The sequence below is a fragment of the Scyliorhinus torazame genome, chromosome 17 (assembly GCF_047496885.1).
Source record: "Scyliorhinus torazame isolate Kashiwa2021f chromosome 17, sScyTor2.1, whole genome shotgun sequence".
In the NCBI taxonomy this organism is placed as follows: domain Eukaryota; kingdom Metazoa; phylum Chordata; class Chondrichthyes; order Carcharhiniformes; family Scyliorhinidae; genus Scyliorhinus; species Scyliorhinus torazame.
This window is the reverse complement of record NC_092723.1, coordinates 25,030,917-25,048,091: the sequence shown is the minus strand read 5'-3', so window position 1 is coordinate 25,048,091 and position 17,175 is coordinate 25,030,917. Positions and strand designations below refer to the sequence as shown.

The window sequence follows — 17,175 nt, the reverse complement described above, 5'->3', positions numbered from 1 at the left end:
ACCCTCCCGAAGAAGTTGAATACTTCTCAGTGCCTGTGTGACCAGTTATGAGGTACAAAATCAAATTGGCTTCTGGTCAGAGCACCATGCAGTTTCAACTTAACACCCGGGGACCTGCCGGCTCCTGAATTGGCACAGCTGTTTCCCATCGTTACCACAGAGTGAATATACTTGGTGGCCAGGATTCTCCGACCCGCCGCCGTGTCGGAGAATCCCCGCCGCGACCCGCCACCTCGACGCCAGCTTCTCCATTCTCCGGCGTCGATTCTCGGACGCCCGCGGGATTGCGATTCTCCGAGTGGCCAACGCGTTCGGCGGGACCTGGAAGTTGGGTGTGCGGGGGCCGTCCTGGAGGGGGGGGGGGGCGGGGGCATCCGAACCCGGGGGGGGGGGGGGGGGGCCCACGGTGGCCTGGCCCGCGATCGGGGCCTACTGATCGGCGGGCAGGCTGGATCTGTGGGGGCCTATTTTACTCCCCGCCGGGTCCCTGTAGGGTTCCGTCATATTGCCCGGGGACCGGCGCGGAGAAAGGAAACCCCGCCTATGCGCGGAATCACCCTGGTTGTAGCGCGCATGCGCAAAAATACGCCGGCCGTTCTGCGCATGCGTGATTTCGCGCCAGCCATTCGGCGCCGGCTGGAGATGCGAGGACCACTCCGGCGCCAACCTAGCCGCCTAGGAAGGGGCGAATTCCTCACTTCGGGGACCGTTGACGCCGGAGTGGTTGCCGCCGGTTTTCACGCCGGTGTGGGGACTTAGCCCCGTTATTAAAGAATCCCGCCTTAAAGTATTTCGCTGGCTGTAAAGCTTCTCGGGGTGTCCAAATAGGTGCCAGAACAATGCAAGTTCTTTTTTTTTCTTCTTGTTAGTCATGGCTTCACAGAGTGGAGTGGACATTGAAAGAGTCGATTCAACAGTTGCTCCTCCATTTCTCTCAGGCTCTCACCTCATTGCTTAAACACCGTTCATTCAGTAAAATAACTTCCCCCTATTTTAATCTTTGATTGCGTAAGACGCTTGTCTGTGCTGAATTATAACTGCTAGAGATCTGTCACTTATATTTATTGCCTGCAACTTCTGAATGGCATCACCAAACTCCACCACCCTCTCCAGTTTACTATTAATCACAAATCATAGAATAATAGAATCACTACAGTACAGAAGGGGGCCATTTTTGTGTTGTGGGGGTGAGACCCACGCAGACACAGGGAGAATGAGCAAACACCACACGGACAGTGACCTGGGGCCGGGATTGAACCCGGGTCCTTGGCGCCGTGAGGCAGCAGTGCTAACCGTTGCGCCACCGTGCTGCCCTGCAAGACCACCTTTTAAATGAGTTGAGGGCTTCTACCTCCACTACCCTTTCAGACAGTGTGTTCCAGTACCATAACCACCATGCTCCTATCCCCCAAACCTGCCATATGTGGTAACGCAGCTACACAGTGAGAGAGGGATAGACAACCCCAACAATAGGTGAACACGGGTCAGAAAGATAAATGGGTGGGGCCGTTTGCTGGCGGAGGGATTCTCGGTTGCATTTGAGTGCTTACATATATCTGCCCCTGCACCACCCACAGTAGCTACCCCCGCCCCCATAACACCCCTGAGAGCACCCCGCCCCCCCCCCCCTCACACACACTCAGCTTTCACCCACACAATCAATGAACTGGTATATTGCTTGATTATTGTCTCTTCGGTACCTTGATTGTAAATCAATTATTAGGCGTCTCGATCCTTGATTTGTTGCACAATTCAGTTACGGTGTCACTGACACCGTGGCATCTCCATTGAGATGTTACTGTATTGCTTAGTCATCTCTCAATCAGGAAATTGTTCTCAATGATTATTATGTCAGTATGTTGGTTGTTACTGGATTATGGAGTCGCTCAGTATGCATCACTGGGTTACAAGTGCCTCGATCAATGTATAATTTAGTTATCTTCAAAAAAAGAACAACCTTGTTATCTTGGGCGATTCTCCGAACTCCAAGTTATGTGTTTCTTGCTGGTGGGAGGCGGCGGAATCCTCTGCTGCCGCTGCTGTCAATGGGAATTCCCACTGGAAACACGCCAGGCTGTCAGGAAGCCCACGGGCGGGGGTGCGCTGCCTACGGGAACTGAGAATCCCTCCGCCAGCAAACGGCCCCACCTCTATCACTGTGCAGCTGCATTAATAGCTCACTGATTTTTAACAAATTATTCCACAGGATGGCGGCTCCGCTGTCTAGGCCAACGTTTGTTGCCCGTCCCTAATTGCCCTCAAGAAGGTGGGGGCGAGCCGCCTTCTTGAACCACTGCGGTCCAAAATTGGTTAATAATGAATGCCTGATGTATCTGAGACAGTGTGCTGTCTCATATTTATCTGAAGAACATTGAATGGTCAATCCCCAAGGGGAGCTCCTTCCTCTCAGTCATGCAGTTGTCTCCGTGTCACTGCTGAATGGTTGGAATTGTCTGTCACACAGTTCCGGTTCTTTCCTGTGCAGCTATTTTCTCTGAAGTTCCACTTCACGTGGCAGTATGCTGGGCTGACTCGCTGTGAGGACACTGGTTAGGATCTGGGAATGTGCAATAGACTTGAATTGACTTGCCAACTGACTCAAAGCTGCCAGGTTTACATCGAATTGCATGAAATCTACAGCACAGAAAACAGGCTATTTGGGCCTACTGCTTTGTGCCGGTGATTATGTCAACACAAGCCTCCTCCCACCCTGCTTCGTCTCACCTCATCAGAATGTCCTTCTATTCCTTTCTCCCTCATGTTTATCCAGCTTCCCCTTAAATGTATTAACCTTGGGCAGCACGGTGGTGCAGTGGTTAGCACTGCTGCCTCACGGCGCCAAGGTCCCAGGTTCGATCCCGGCTCGGGGTCACTGTCCGTGTGGAGTTTGCACATTAAGACCATAAGACCTAGGAGCGGAAGTAAGACCATTCGGCCCATCGAGTCCACTCCACCATTCAATCATGGCTGATTTCAACTCCATTTGCCCGCTCTCTATCCATAGCCCTTAATTCCTCGAGAAATCAAGGATTTATCAACTTCTGTCTGAAAGACACTCAACGTCCCGGCCTCCACCGCCCTCTGTGGCAATGAATTCCACAAATCCACCACTCTCTGGCTGAAGAAATTTCTCCTCATCTCTGTTCTGAAGTGACTCCCCTTTATTCTAAGGCTGTGCCCCCGGGTCCTAGTCTCCCCTGCTAATGGAAACAACTTCCCTATGTGCACCCTATCTAAGCCATTCATTATCTTGTAAGTTTCTGTTAGATCTCCCCTCAACCTCCTAAACTCCAATGAATATAATCCCAGGATCCTCAGACATTCATCGTATGTTAGGCCTACCATTCCTGGGATCATCCGTGTGAATCTCCGCTGGACCCGCTCCAGTGCCAGTATGTCCTTCCTGAGGTGTGGGGCCCAAAATTGCTCCCCGTGTTTGTGTGGGTTTCGCCCCCCACGACCCAAAGATGTGCAGGGTAGGTGGATTGGCCAATATAAATTGCCCCTTAATTGGAAAAAATTAATTGGGTACTCTAAATTTATTTTTAAAAACAGTGTACTTTTTTTAAAATTTAGAGTACCCAATTCATTTTTTTCCAATTCAGGGGCAATTTAGCGCGGCCAATGCACCTAGCCTGCACATTTTTGGGTTGTGGGGGCGAAACCCACGCAAACACGGGGAGAATGTGCAAACTCCACACGGACAGTGACCCAGAGCCGGGATCGAACATGGGACCTTGACACCGTGAGGCCGCAGTGCTAACCCACTGCGCCACCGTGCTGCCCGAAAAAAACAATGTATTAACCTCAACATAAGATCTAGGGGCGGGAGTAGGTAACTCAGCCCCACGATCCTGCCCCGCCATTCAATACTAGAATAACTCAATAAGGAAGCTTGCGTCAAGGAAGGTGAATTTATTTACAAAACAACAATTACATGCTTCGTACAGCATCTCAACCCCAGTGCAGACCTTGCTTGAGGGGGGCGGGGGGAGCGAGTATCGGACTAAACTGCTCAATCTCTCTCCAGAGGACAAGTGCTTTATCCCCGGAACCAATCCAGTGAACCTTCTCTGAACCAGAACCTGTGACTTGCTTCCCTTTGTCGAAGAATCACAAGTTGTTGTTGGAGCCAGGTATGTCTGTGGTTGTCCAGGGTAAAGTTGTCCCCCCCCCCCACACACCTTAACCTGGGAATCTGCAGATCATTCTACTCCTGCTTAACTACGCAGACCCAGGAAGGAGATTCGAGCTTCAGATTCTGTACACCCCAGACCCAGAGTGGGAGAAAAAAGCATGAGAACTGAAATGGGGGGTGCGGCATGGTGGCACAGTGGTTAGCACTGCTGCCTCTGGAGCTCAGGATCCAGGTTCGATCCCGGCCTTGGGCCACTGTCTGTGTGGTGTTTGCACATTCTCCCCGTGTCTGCGGGGAGATGTGCAGGTTAGGTGGATTGGCCACGCTAAATTGCCCCTTAATTGGAAAAAAATAATTGGGTACTCTTAAGTTTATTAAAAAAAAGAACTGAAATGGGTAGTTGTGGCTTCTGCTACACGTGGAGGCTTTTCCCAAAATCTACTGAAGATACCAGAAAACCTAATGCTGAGGTTACACCCAATTTGCCAAATATTGTCACATTTAAGAGTGTGAGGGGGCACGGTAACACAGTGGGTAGCACTGTTGCTTCACAGCTCCAGGGACACGGGTTCAATTCCCCGCTAGGTCACTGTCTGTGTGGAGTCTGCACGTTCTCCCCGTGTCTGCGTGGGCTTCCTCCGGGTGCTCCGGTTTCCTCCCACAAGTCCCTGAAGGTGTGCTGTTAGGTGAATTGGACATTCTGAATTCTCGAGCAGGTGCCGGAGTGTGGCGTCCAGGGGCTTTTCACAGTAACTTCATTGCAGTGTTGATGTAAGCCTACTTGTGACAATAAAGATTATTATTATTAGTTCTTAGTTTGCGATGATTTATCTGCACTTTTTTTAAAATTAGAAATATTTTATTGAAGTATTTGTAATTTTCACAATTTAACATGTTGACATTTCTAAAACGACCGCGTGGGTCGAAGCACAAAATACCCCCGCAGAGAACAACAAACAATAAACCACGTCCCCCACTTTTCCCGCCCTGTCCCCAATTACCCGCATACTGAGTCCCCTGTCCTTATTTAACATCGCCATGCCTCCTGTTTTTGTTGAAGAAATCAATGAACAGCCGCCAACTCCAGGCGAATCCCTGTATTGATCCTCTCAGAGCGAACTTGATTTTCTCCAGACTGAGAAGCCCTACCATATCGCTGACCCACACACCTGACTTTGGGGGCTCCGAGTCCCTCCATCTCAGCAAGATCCGACTCCGGGCCACCAGGGAGGAGAAGGCCCGGATATCGGCCTCTCTCCCCCGCTTTGCCCCCGGATCCTCCGACACCCCAAATATTGCCAATTCTGGATCTGCACTGTTGTTAGGTGGCAGGGTTCCACAAACAGGAGCACATTGGTCAGAGATCCAGGATGTAAGTGTTCAGACACAGATGATGTGGAGATGTTGCCTGGAGCCTTCCATTAATGTTTGACCACTCAGTTTATGTATGGAATGATAGTGGGAAAAGGATTTGGGATCTACTGCTTTTTTCCCACTTTTCACCTTTCTTCCTCTTTGATTTCAGGCTCTCCAAGCAGCGAGACAGCTTTTACTTCATCAAGCAACAGGCCTCAACTCTCCCAGCGCAAATGACAAGCAACAGCAGACAGTCCAGGTCTGTGTAATAGATCACGTGTAACAGTGCTGGTTAGACTGTAATATGTAATATACAGGAGCTGACATTGTATTGGTGCTTTAATAGTAATATCTGCCTTGTATGTACAGGGGCTGTCTTTGAGGCACACATGGTAGTGATTCATTCCCTTTTATCCACTGTATGCTATACACATACAGACTGGAACTGACACTGAGACACACACACAGACCTTACAGGGGCTGACACTGAAAAATACACACGGACCAGACAGATGCTGACACTGAGACACACAATGGGACCGTACAGGGGCTGACACTGAGACACACACATGGACCATACAGGGGCTGACACTGTAACGCACACACAAACCGTATAGGGGCGGACACTGAGATATGCATGGACCATACAGGAGCTGACACTGAGACACACACAGAGCTTACTGGAGCTGACACTGTGATACACACGGATTATACAGGAGCTGACTGTGTTGAATGTAGAAATTATTATATATTATATTTTATATTTGTTGCAGTAATGTTATTAAAAGCTGGGTTAAGTTATTTATTTCTTGCAGTAATATTATTGAAGAACCTAGGTTAAGGTATCCCGTCTGTGTGTCTTCTAAAGCTGTAATTAAGGAGTCGTAAATGGTGAGGTCATGATTGATTCCAACCATTTACGTGTTTACGTTTGGAGTGCTAATGGAACATTGTTATGATTGCTGGAGATTCCCTGGAGAGTAGATCATTTATGAAGGGTTGTAGTTGTGACATCTTAGTGGGATACAGATTATATAATTGATAGGACGAGCCAGGTCTGTCTGTACTTTTTTGCAGTTTGCCATAAAATTTGAGTCTGACAAGACAGAAAGATTTTAAGTTGAACAGCAATTTTACCAAATGCTCTTAGGTTGAGCAAAGTGTATTAACTTTGTTCCTGAAAGTGTCTCCCCCTCCGAACATCTGTGTACAACTAAGCAAGTAATCTGTTTTGTTAACTTTACTTATAAGTGGTATTTGAACTGTATTGGGTTGCTTACTTGGAGATAGTAGCAGATATAGATAGTTGAAGTCTTTCCTTGTCTTTAAGAACTGTTTTACTGATAATTGTAAAGTTATTTCTTTGATGTTAATGTGGTTAATTCTGTGTTTAAATTAAAGTTTGTTTTCATATAAAAGATACCTATTGGTCAGAGTCATCACTCCTGGGGTGAAGTATCCTTTCCTCAGTTTTACAAATTTAAAAAAATTGTTTGGGTTTGTTGTCCAGTGTCGTAAGAAATGTTGGGGTCTGATCTGATAGCTTAACATGACAATAAGAAACACACAGACTGAACAGGAGCTGACACTGAGAAACACACAGACCGAACAGGAGCTCACACTGAGAAATACACAGGCCGAAAAGGAACTGACACTAAGAAACACACAGACCGAACAGGAGCTGACACTGAGAAACACACAGGCCGAACAGGAGCTGACACTGAGAAATACACAGGCCGAACAGGAGCTGACACTGAGAACCACACAAACCGAACAGGAGCTGACACTGAGAAATACACAGGCCGAACAGGAGCTGACACTGAGACACACACAGACCGAACAGGAGCTGAAACTGAGAAACACACAGACCGAACAGGAGCTGACACTGAGAAACACACAGACCGAACAGGGGCTGACACTGAGAAATACACAGGCCGAACAGGAGCTGACACTGAGAAATACACAGGCCGAACAGGATCTGACACTGAGAAATACACAGGCCAAACAGGAGCTGACACTGAGAAATACACAGGCCGAACAGGAGCTGACACTGAGAAACACACAGGCCGAACAGGGGCTGACATTGAAAAATACACAGGCCGAACAGGGGCTGACACTGAGAAATACACAGGCCGAACAGGAGCTGACACTGAGAAATACACAGGCCGAACAGGAGCTGACACTGAGAAATACACAGGCCGAACAGGAGCTGACACTGAGAGACACACAGGCCGAAAAGGAGCTGACACTGAGAAACACACAGACCGAACAGGAGCTGACACTGAGAAACACACAGACCGAACAGGAGCTGACACTGAGAAACACACAGACCGAACAGGAGCTGACACTGAGAAACACACAGACCGAACAGGAACTGACACTGAGAAATACACAGACCGAACAGGAACTGACACTGAGAAATACACAGACCGAACAGGAACTGACACTGAGAAACACACAGACCGAACAGGAGCTGACACTGAGAAACACACAGAATGTACAGGAGCTGACACTGAGAAACACACAGAATATACAGGAGCTGATACTGAGACACACACAGAATGTACAGGAGCTGACACTGAGAAACACACAGAATATACAGGAGCTGATACTGAGACACACACAGAATGTACAGGAGCTGACACTGAGAAACACACAGAATATACAGGAGCTGATACTGAGACACACACAGAATGTACAGGAGCTGACACTGAGAAACACACAGAATATACAGGAGCTGATACTGAGACACACACAGAATGTACAGGAGCTGATACTGAGACACACAGAGACCATACAGGAGCTTATACTGAGACACACACAGAATGTACAGGAGCTGATACTGAGACACACACAGAATTTACAGGAGCTGATACTGAGACACACACACAATGTACAGGAACTGATACTGAGACACACACAGACCATACAGGAGCTGATACTGAGACACACATAGACCACACAGGAGCTGATACTGAGACACACACAGAATGTACAGGAGCTGATACTGAGACACACACAGGCCATACAGGAGCTGATACTGAGACACACACAGACCATACAGGAGCTGATACTGAGACACACACAGACCATACAGGAGCTGATACTGACACACACAGAATATACAGGAGCTGATACTGAGACACACACAGACCATACAGGAGCTGATACTGAGACACACACAGACCATACAGGAGCTGACACTGAGCTGCACACAGACCATACAGGAGCTGATACTGAGACACACACAGAATGTACAGGAGCTGATACTGAGACACACACAGAATATACAGGAGCTGTTAATGAGACACACACAGAATTTTCAGGAGCTGATACTGACAAACACACAGGCCGAACAGGAGCTGACACTGAGAAACACACAGACCGAACAGGAGCTGACACTGACAAACACACACAGGCCGAACAGGAGCTGACACTGAGACACACACAGAATGTACAGCAGCTGATACTGAGACACACACAAAATATACAGGAGCTGATACTGAGACACAAACAGACCATACAGGAGATGATACTGAGACACACACAGAATATATAGGAGCTGACACTGAGACACACACAGAATATACAGGAGCTGATACTGAGACACACACAGACCATACAGGAGCTGATACTGAGACACACACAGACCGAACAGGAGCTGACACTGAGAAACACACAGACCGAACAGGAGCTGACACTGAGAAATACACAGACCGAACAGGAACTGACACTGAGAAATACACAGACCGAACAGGAACTGACACTGAGAAACACACAGACCGAACAGGAGCTGACACTGAGAAATACATAGGCCGAACAGGAGCTGACACTGAGAAACACACAGAATGTACAGGAGCTGACACTGAGACACACACAGAATGTACAGGAGCTGATACTGTGACACACACAGAATTTACAGTAGCTGATACTGAGACACACACACAATGTACAGGAGCTGATACTGAGACACACTAAGACCATACAGGAGCTGATACTGAGACACGCATAGACCACACAGGAGCTGATACTGAGACACACACAGAATGTACAGGAGCTGATACTGAGACACACACAGGCCATACAGGAGCTGATACAGAGACACACACAGACCATACAGGAGTTCATACTGAGACACACACAGACCATACAGGAGCTGATACTGAGACACACACAGAATATACAGGAGCTGATACTGAGAGACACACAGACCATACAGGAGCTGATACTGAGACACACACAGACCATACAGGAGCTGACACTGAGCTGCACACAGACCATACAGGAGCTGATACTGAGACACACACAGAATGTACAGGAGCTGATACTGAGACACACACAGAATATACAGGAGCTGTTAATGAGTCACACACAGAATTTACAGGAGCCGTTACTGACAAATACACAGGCCGAACAGGAGCTGACACTGAGAAACACACAGACCGAACAGGAGCTGACACTGACAAACACACACAGGCCGAACAGGAGCTGACACTGAGACACACACAGAATGTACAGCAGCTGTTACTGAGACACACACAGAATATACAGGAGCTGATACTGAGACACAAACAGATCATACAGGAGCTGATACTGAGACACACACAGAATATACAGGAGCTGACACTGAGACACACACAGAATATACAGGAGCTGATACTGAGACACACACAGCCCATACAGGAGCTGATACTGAGACACACACAGAATATACAGGAGCTGACACTGAGACACACACAGACCATACAGGAGCTGACACTGAGACACACACAGACCATACAGGTGCTGATACCGAGACACACACAGAATATACAGGAGCTGATACTGAGACTCACACAGACCATACAGGAGCTGTCACTGAGACACACACAGAATATACAGGAGCTGATACTGAGACACACACAGAATGTACAGGAGCTGATACTGAGACACACACAGACCATACAGCAGCTGACACTGAGACACAAACAGACCATACAGGAGCTGACACTGAGACACACACAGAATGTACAGGAGCTGATACTGAGACACACACAGAATGTACAGGAGCTGACAATGAGACACACACAGACCATACAGGAGCTGACACTGAGACACACACAGACCATACAGGAGTTGATACTGAGACACACACAGAATGTACAGGAGCTGATACTGAGACACACACAGACCATACAGGAGCTGACACTGAGACACACACAGAATGTACAGCAGCTGATACTGAGACACACACAGAATATACAGGAGCTGATACTGAGACACAAACAGACCATACAGGAGCTGATACTGAGACACACACAGAATATACAGGAGCTGACACTGAGACACACACAGAATATACAGGAGCTGATACTGAGACACACACAGACCATACAGGAGCTGATACTGAGACACACACAGGCCGAACAGGAGCTGACACTGAGAAACACACAGACCGAACAGGAGCTGACACTGACAAACACACACAGGCCGAACAGGAGCTGACACTGAGACACACACAGAATGTACAGCAGCTGATACTGAGACACACACAGAATATACAGGAGCTGATACTGAGACACAAACAGACCATACAGGAGCTGATACTGAGACACACAGAGACCATACAGGAGCTTATACTGAGACACACACAGAATGTACAGGAGCTGATACTGAGACACACACAGAATTTACAGGAGCTGATACTGAGACACACACACAATGTACAGGAACTGATACTGAGACACACACAGACCATACAGGAGCTGATACTGAGACACACATAGACCACACAGGAGCTGATACTGAGACACACACAGAATGTACAGGAGCTGATACTGAGACACACACAGGCCATACAGGAGCTGATACTGAGACACACACAGACCATACAGGAGCTGATACTGAGACACACACAGACCATACAGGAGCTGATACTGACACACACAGAATATACAGGAGCTGATACTGAGACACACACAGACCATACAGGAGCTGATACTGAGACACACACAGACCATACAGGAGCTGACACTGAGCTGCACACAGACCATACAGGAGCTGATACTGAGACACACACAGAATGTACAGGAGCTGATACTGAGACACACACAGAATATACAGGAGCTGTTAATGAGACACACACAGAATTTACAGGAGCTGATACTGACAAACACACAGGCCGAACAGGAGCTGACACTGAGAAACACACAGACCGAACAGGAGCTGACACTGACAAACACACACAGGCCGAACAGGAGCTGACACTGAGACACACACAGAATGTACAGCAGCTGATACTGAGACACACACAGAATATACAGGAGCTGATACTGAGACACAAACAGACCATACAGGAGCTGATACTGAGACACACACAGAATATATAGGAGCTGACACTGAGACACACACAGAATATACAGGAGCTGATACTGAGACACACACAGAATATACAGGAGCTGACACTGAGACACACACAGAATATACAGGAGCTGATACTTAGACACACACAGACCATACAGGTGCTGATACTGAGACACACAGAGACCGAACAGGAGCTGACACTGAGAAACACACAGACCGAACAGGAGCTGACACTGAGAAACACACAGACCGAACAGGAACTGACACTGAGAAATACACAGACCGAACAGAAACTGACACTGAGAAACACACAGACCGAACAGGAGCTGACACTGAGAAATACATAGGCCGAACAGGAGCTGACACTGAGAAACACACAGAATGTACAGGAGCTGACACTGAGACACACACAGAATGTACAGGAGCTGACACTGAGACACACACAGAATGTACAGGAGCTGACACTGAGACACACACAGAATTTACAGGAGCTGATACTGAGACACACACAGGCCGAACAGGAGCTGACACTGAGAAACACACAGACCGAACAGGAGCTGACACTGACAAACACACACAGGCCGAACAGGAGCTGACACTGAGACACACACAGAATGTACAGCAGCTGATACTGAGACACACACAGAATATACAGGAGCTGATACTGAGACACAAACAGATCATACAGGAGCTGATACTGAGACACACACAGACCATACAGGAGCTGACACTGAGACACACACAGAATATACAGGAGCTGATACTGAGACACACACAGACCATACAGGAGCTGATACTGAGACACACACAGAATATACAGGAGCTGACACTGAGACACACACAGACCATACAGGAGCTGACACTGAGACACACACAGACCATACAGGTGCTGATACCGAGACACACACAGAATATACAGGAGCTGATACTGAGACTCACACAGACCATACAGGAGCTGTCACTGAGACACACACAGAATATACAGGAGCTGATTCTGAGACACACACAGAATGTACAGGAGCTGATACTGAGACACACACAGACCATACAGGAGCTGACACTGAGACACAAACAGACCATACAGGAGCTGACACTGAGACACACACAGAATGTACAGGAGCTGATACTGAGACACACACAGAATGTACAGGAGCTGACAATGAGACACACACAGACCATACAGGAGCTGACACTGAGACACACACAGACCATACAGGAGTTGATACTGAGACACACACAGAATGTACAGGAGCTGATACTGAGACACACACAGACCATACAGGAGCTGACACTGAGACACACACAGAATGTACAGCAGCTGATACTGAGACACACACAGAATATACAGGAGCTGATACTGAGACACAAACAGACCATACAGGAGCTGATACTGAGACACACACAGAATATACAGGAGCTGACACTGAGACACACACAGAATATACAGGAGCTGATACTGAGACACACACAGACCATACAGGAGCTGATACTGAGACACACACAGGCCGAACAGGAGCTGACACTGAGAAACACACAGACCGAACAGGAGCTGACACTGACAAACACACACAGGCCGAACAGGAGCTGACACTGAGACACACACAGAATGTACAGCAGCTGATACTGAGACACACACAGAATATACAGGAGCTGATACTGAGACACAAACAGACCATACAGGAGCTGATACTGAGACACACACAGAATTTACAGGAGCTGACACTGAGACACACACAGAATATACAGGAGCTGATACTTAGTCACACACAGACCATACAGGAGCTGATACTGAGACACACACAGACCGAACAGGAGCTGACACTGAGAAACACACAGACCGAACAGGAGCTGACACTGAGAAACACACAGACCGAACAGGAGCTGACACTGAGAAATACACAGACCGAACAGGAGCTGACACTGAGAAATACATAGGCCGAACAGGAGCTGACACTGAGAAACACACAGAATGTACAGGAGCTGACACTGAGACACACACAGAATGTACAGGAGCTGATACTGTGACACACACAGAATGTACAGGAGCTGATACTGAGACACACACAGGCCGAACAGGAGCTGACACTGAGAAACACACAGACCGAACAGGAGCTGACACTGACAGACACACACAGGCCGAACAGGAGCTGACACTGAGACACACACAGAATGTACAGCAGCTGATACTGAGACACACACAGAATATACAGGAGCTGATACTGAGACACAAACAGACCATACAGGAGCTGATGCTGAGACACACACAGAATATACAGGAGCTGACACTGAGACACACACAGAATATACAGGAGCTGATACTGAGACACACACAGACCATACAGGAGCTGATACTGAGACACACGCAGACCGAACAGGAGCTGACACTGAGAAACACACAGACCGAACAGGAGCTGACACTGAGAAACACACAGACCGAACAGGAGCTGACACTGAGAAATACACAGACCGAACAGGAACTGACACTGAGAAATACACAGACCGAACAGGAACTGACACTGAGAAACACACAGACCGAACAGGAACTGACACTGAGAAATACATAGGCCGAACAGGAGCTGACACTGAGAAACACACAGAATGTACAGGAGCTGACACTGAGACACACACAGAATGTACAGGAGCTGATACTGTGACACACACAGAATGTACAGGAGCTGATACTGAGACTCACACAGAATGTACAGGAGCTGACACTGAGAAACACACAGAATGTACAGGAGCTGATACTGAGACACACACAGAATGTACAGGAGCTGATACTGAGACACACAGAGACCATACAGGAGCTTATACTGAGACACACACAGAATGTACAGGAGCTGATACTGAGACACACACAGAATTTACAGGAGCTGATACTGAGACACACACACAATGTACAGGAGCTGATACTGAGACACACACAGACCATACAGGAGCTGATACTGAGACACACACAGACCATACAGGAGCTGATACTGAGACACGCATAGACCACGCAGGAGCTGATACTGAGACACACACAGAATGTACAGGAGCTGATACTGAGACACACACAGGGCATACAGGAGCTGATACTGAGACACACACAGACCATACAGGAGCTCATACTGAGACACACTCAGACCATACAGGAGCTGATACTGAGACACACACAGAATATACAGGAGCTGATACTGAGACACACACAGACGATACAGGAGCTGATACTGAGACACACACAGACCATACAGGAGCTGACGCTGAGCTGCACACAGACCATACAGGAGCTGATACTGAGACACACACAGAATGTACAGGAGCTGATACTGAGACACACACAGAATATACAGGAGCTGTTAATGAGTCACACACAGAATTTACAGGAGCTCAGACTGACAAACACCCAGGCCGAACAGGAGCTGACACTGAGAAACACACAGACCGAACAGGAGCTGACACTGACAAACACACACAGGCCGAACAGGAGCTGACACTGAGACACATACAGAATGTACAGCAGCTGATACTGAGACACACACAGAATATACAGGAGCTGATACTGAGACACAAACAGATCATACAGGAGCTGATACTGAGACACACACAGAATATACAGGAGCTGACACTGAGACACACACAGAATATACAGGAGCTGATACTGAGACACACACAGACCATACAGGTGCTGATACCGAGACACACACAGAATATACAGGAGCTGACACTGAGACACACACAGACCATACAGGAGCTGACACTGAGACACACACAGAATATACAGGAGCTGATACTGAGACACACACAGAATGTACAGGTGCTGATACTGAGACACACACAGACCATACAGGAGCTGACACTGAGACACAAACAGACCATACAGGAGCTGACACTGAGACACACACAGAATGTACAGGAGCTGATACTGAGACACACACAGAATGTACAGGAGCTGACAATGAGACACACACAGACCATACAGGAGCTGACACTGAGACACACACAGACCATACAGGAGTTGATACTCAGACACACACAGAATATACAGGAGCTGACACTGAGACACACACAGAATGTACAGGACTTGATACTGAGACACACACAGCCCATACAGGAGCTGATACTCAGACACACACAGACCATACAGGAGGTGACACTGAGACTCACACAGAATATACAGGAGCTGACACTGAGACACAGACAGACCGTACAGGAGCTGATACTGAGACACACAGAATATACAGGAGCTGATACTGAGACACACACAGAATATACAGGAGCTGATACTGAGACACACACATAATGTACAGGAGCTGATACTGAGACACACACAGACCATACAGGAGCAGATATTGAGACACACATAGACCACACAGGAGCTGATACTGAGACACACACAGAATGTACAGGAGCTGATACTGAGACACACACAGACCATACAGGAGCTGATAGTGAGACACACACAGACCATACAGGAGCTGATACTGAGACACACACAGACCATACAGGAGCTGATACTGAGACACACACAGAATATACAGGAGCTGATACTGAGACACACACATACCATACAGGAGCTGATACTGAGACACACACAGACCATACAGGAGCTGACACTGAGCTGCACACAGACCATACAGGAGCTGATACTGAGACACACACAGAATGTACAGGAGCTGATACTGAGACACACACAGAATATACAGGAGCTGTTAATGAGACACACACAGAATTTACAGGAGCTGATACTGACAAACACACAGGCCGAACAGGAGCTGACACTGAGAAACACACAGACCGAACAGGAGCTGACACTGACAAACACACACAGGCCGAACAGGAGCTGACACTGAGACACACAGAGACCTTACAGGAGCTGATACTGAGACACACACAGAATATACAGGAGCTGATACTGAGACACACACAGACCATACAGGAGCTGATACTGAGACACACACAGAATATACAGGAGCTGACACTGAGACACACACAGAATATACAGGAGGTGATACTGAGACACACACAGACCATACAGGAGCTGATACTGAGACACACACAGAATATACAGGAGCTGATACTGTGACACAAACAGACCATACAGGAGCTGTCACTGAGACACACACAGAAAATACAGCAGCTGATACTGAGACACACACAGAATGTACAGGAGCTGATACTGAGACACACACAGACCATACAGGAGCTGACACTGAGACACACACAGACCATACAGGAGCTGACACTGAGACACACACAGAATGTACAGGAGCTGATACTGAGACACACACAGAATGTACAGGAGCTGACAATGAGACACACAGAGACCATACAGGAGCTGACACTGAGACACACACAGA

The 17,175-nt window shown here is 47.8% G+C and overlaps 1 protein-coding gene across 5 annotated transcripts in view; it reads left to right on the top strand.

The window, feature by feature from the left end:
• Nucleotides 1-17,175, top strand: part of foxp4 (forkhead box P4) — a 620,454-nt gene that overhangs the window by 297,640 nt on the left and 305,639 nt on the right. For all 5 annotated transcript variants that reach the window (XM_072480228.1, XM_072480226.1, XM_072480225.1 and 2 more), the window contains one exon: nt 5,664-5,753. In XM_072480228.1, the coding sequence (XP_072336329.1) occupies nt 5,664-5,753 (90 nt within the window). The remainder of the gene's footprint in view (nt 1-5,663; nt 5,754-17,175) is intronic.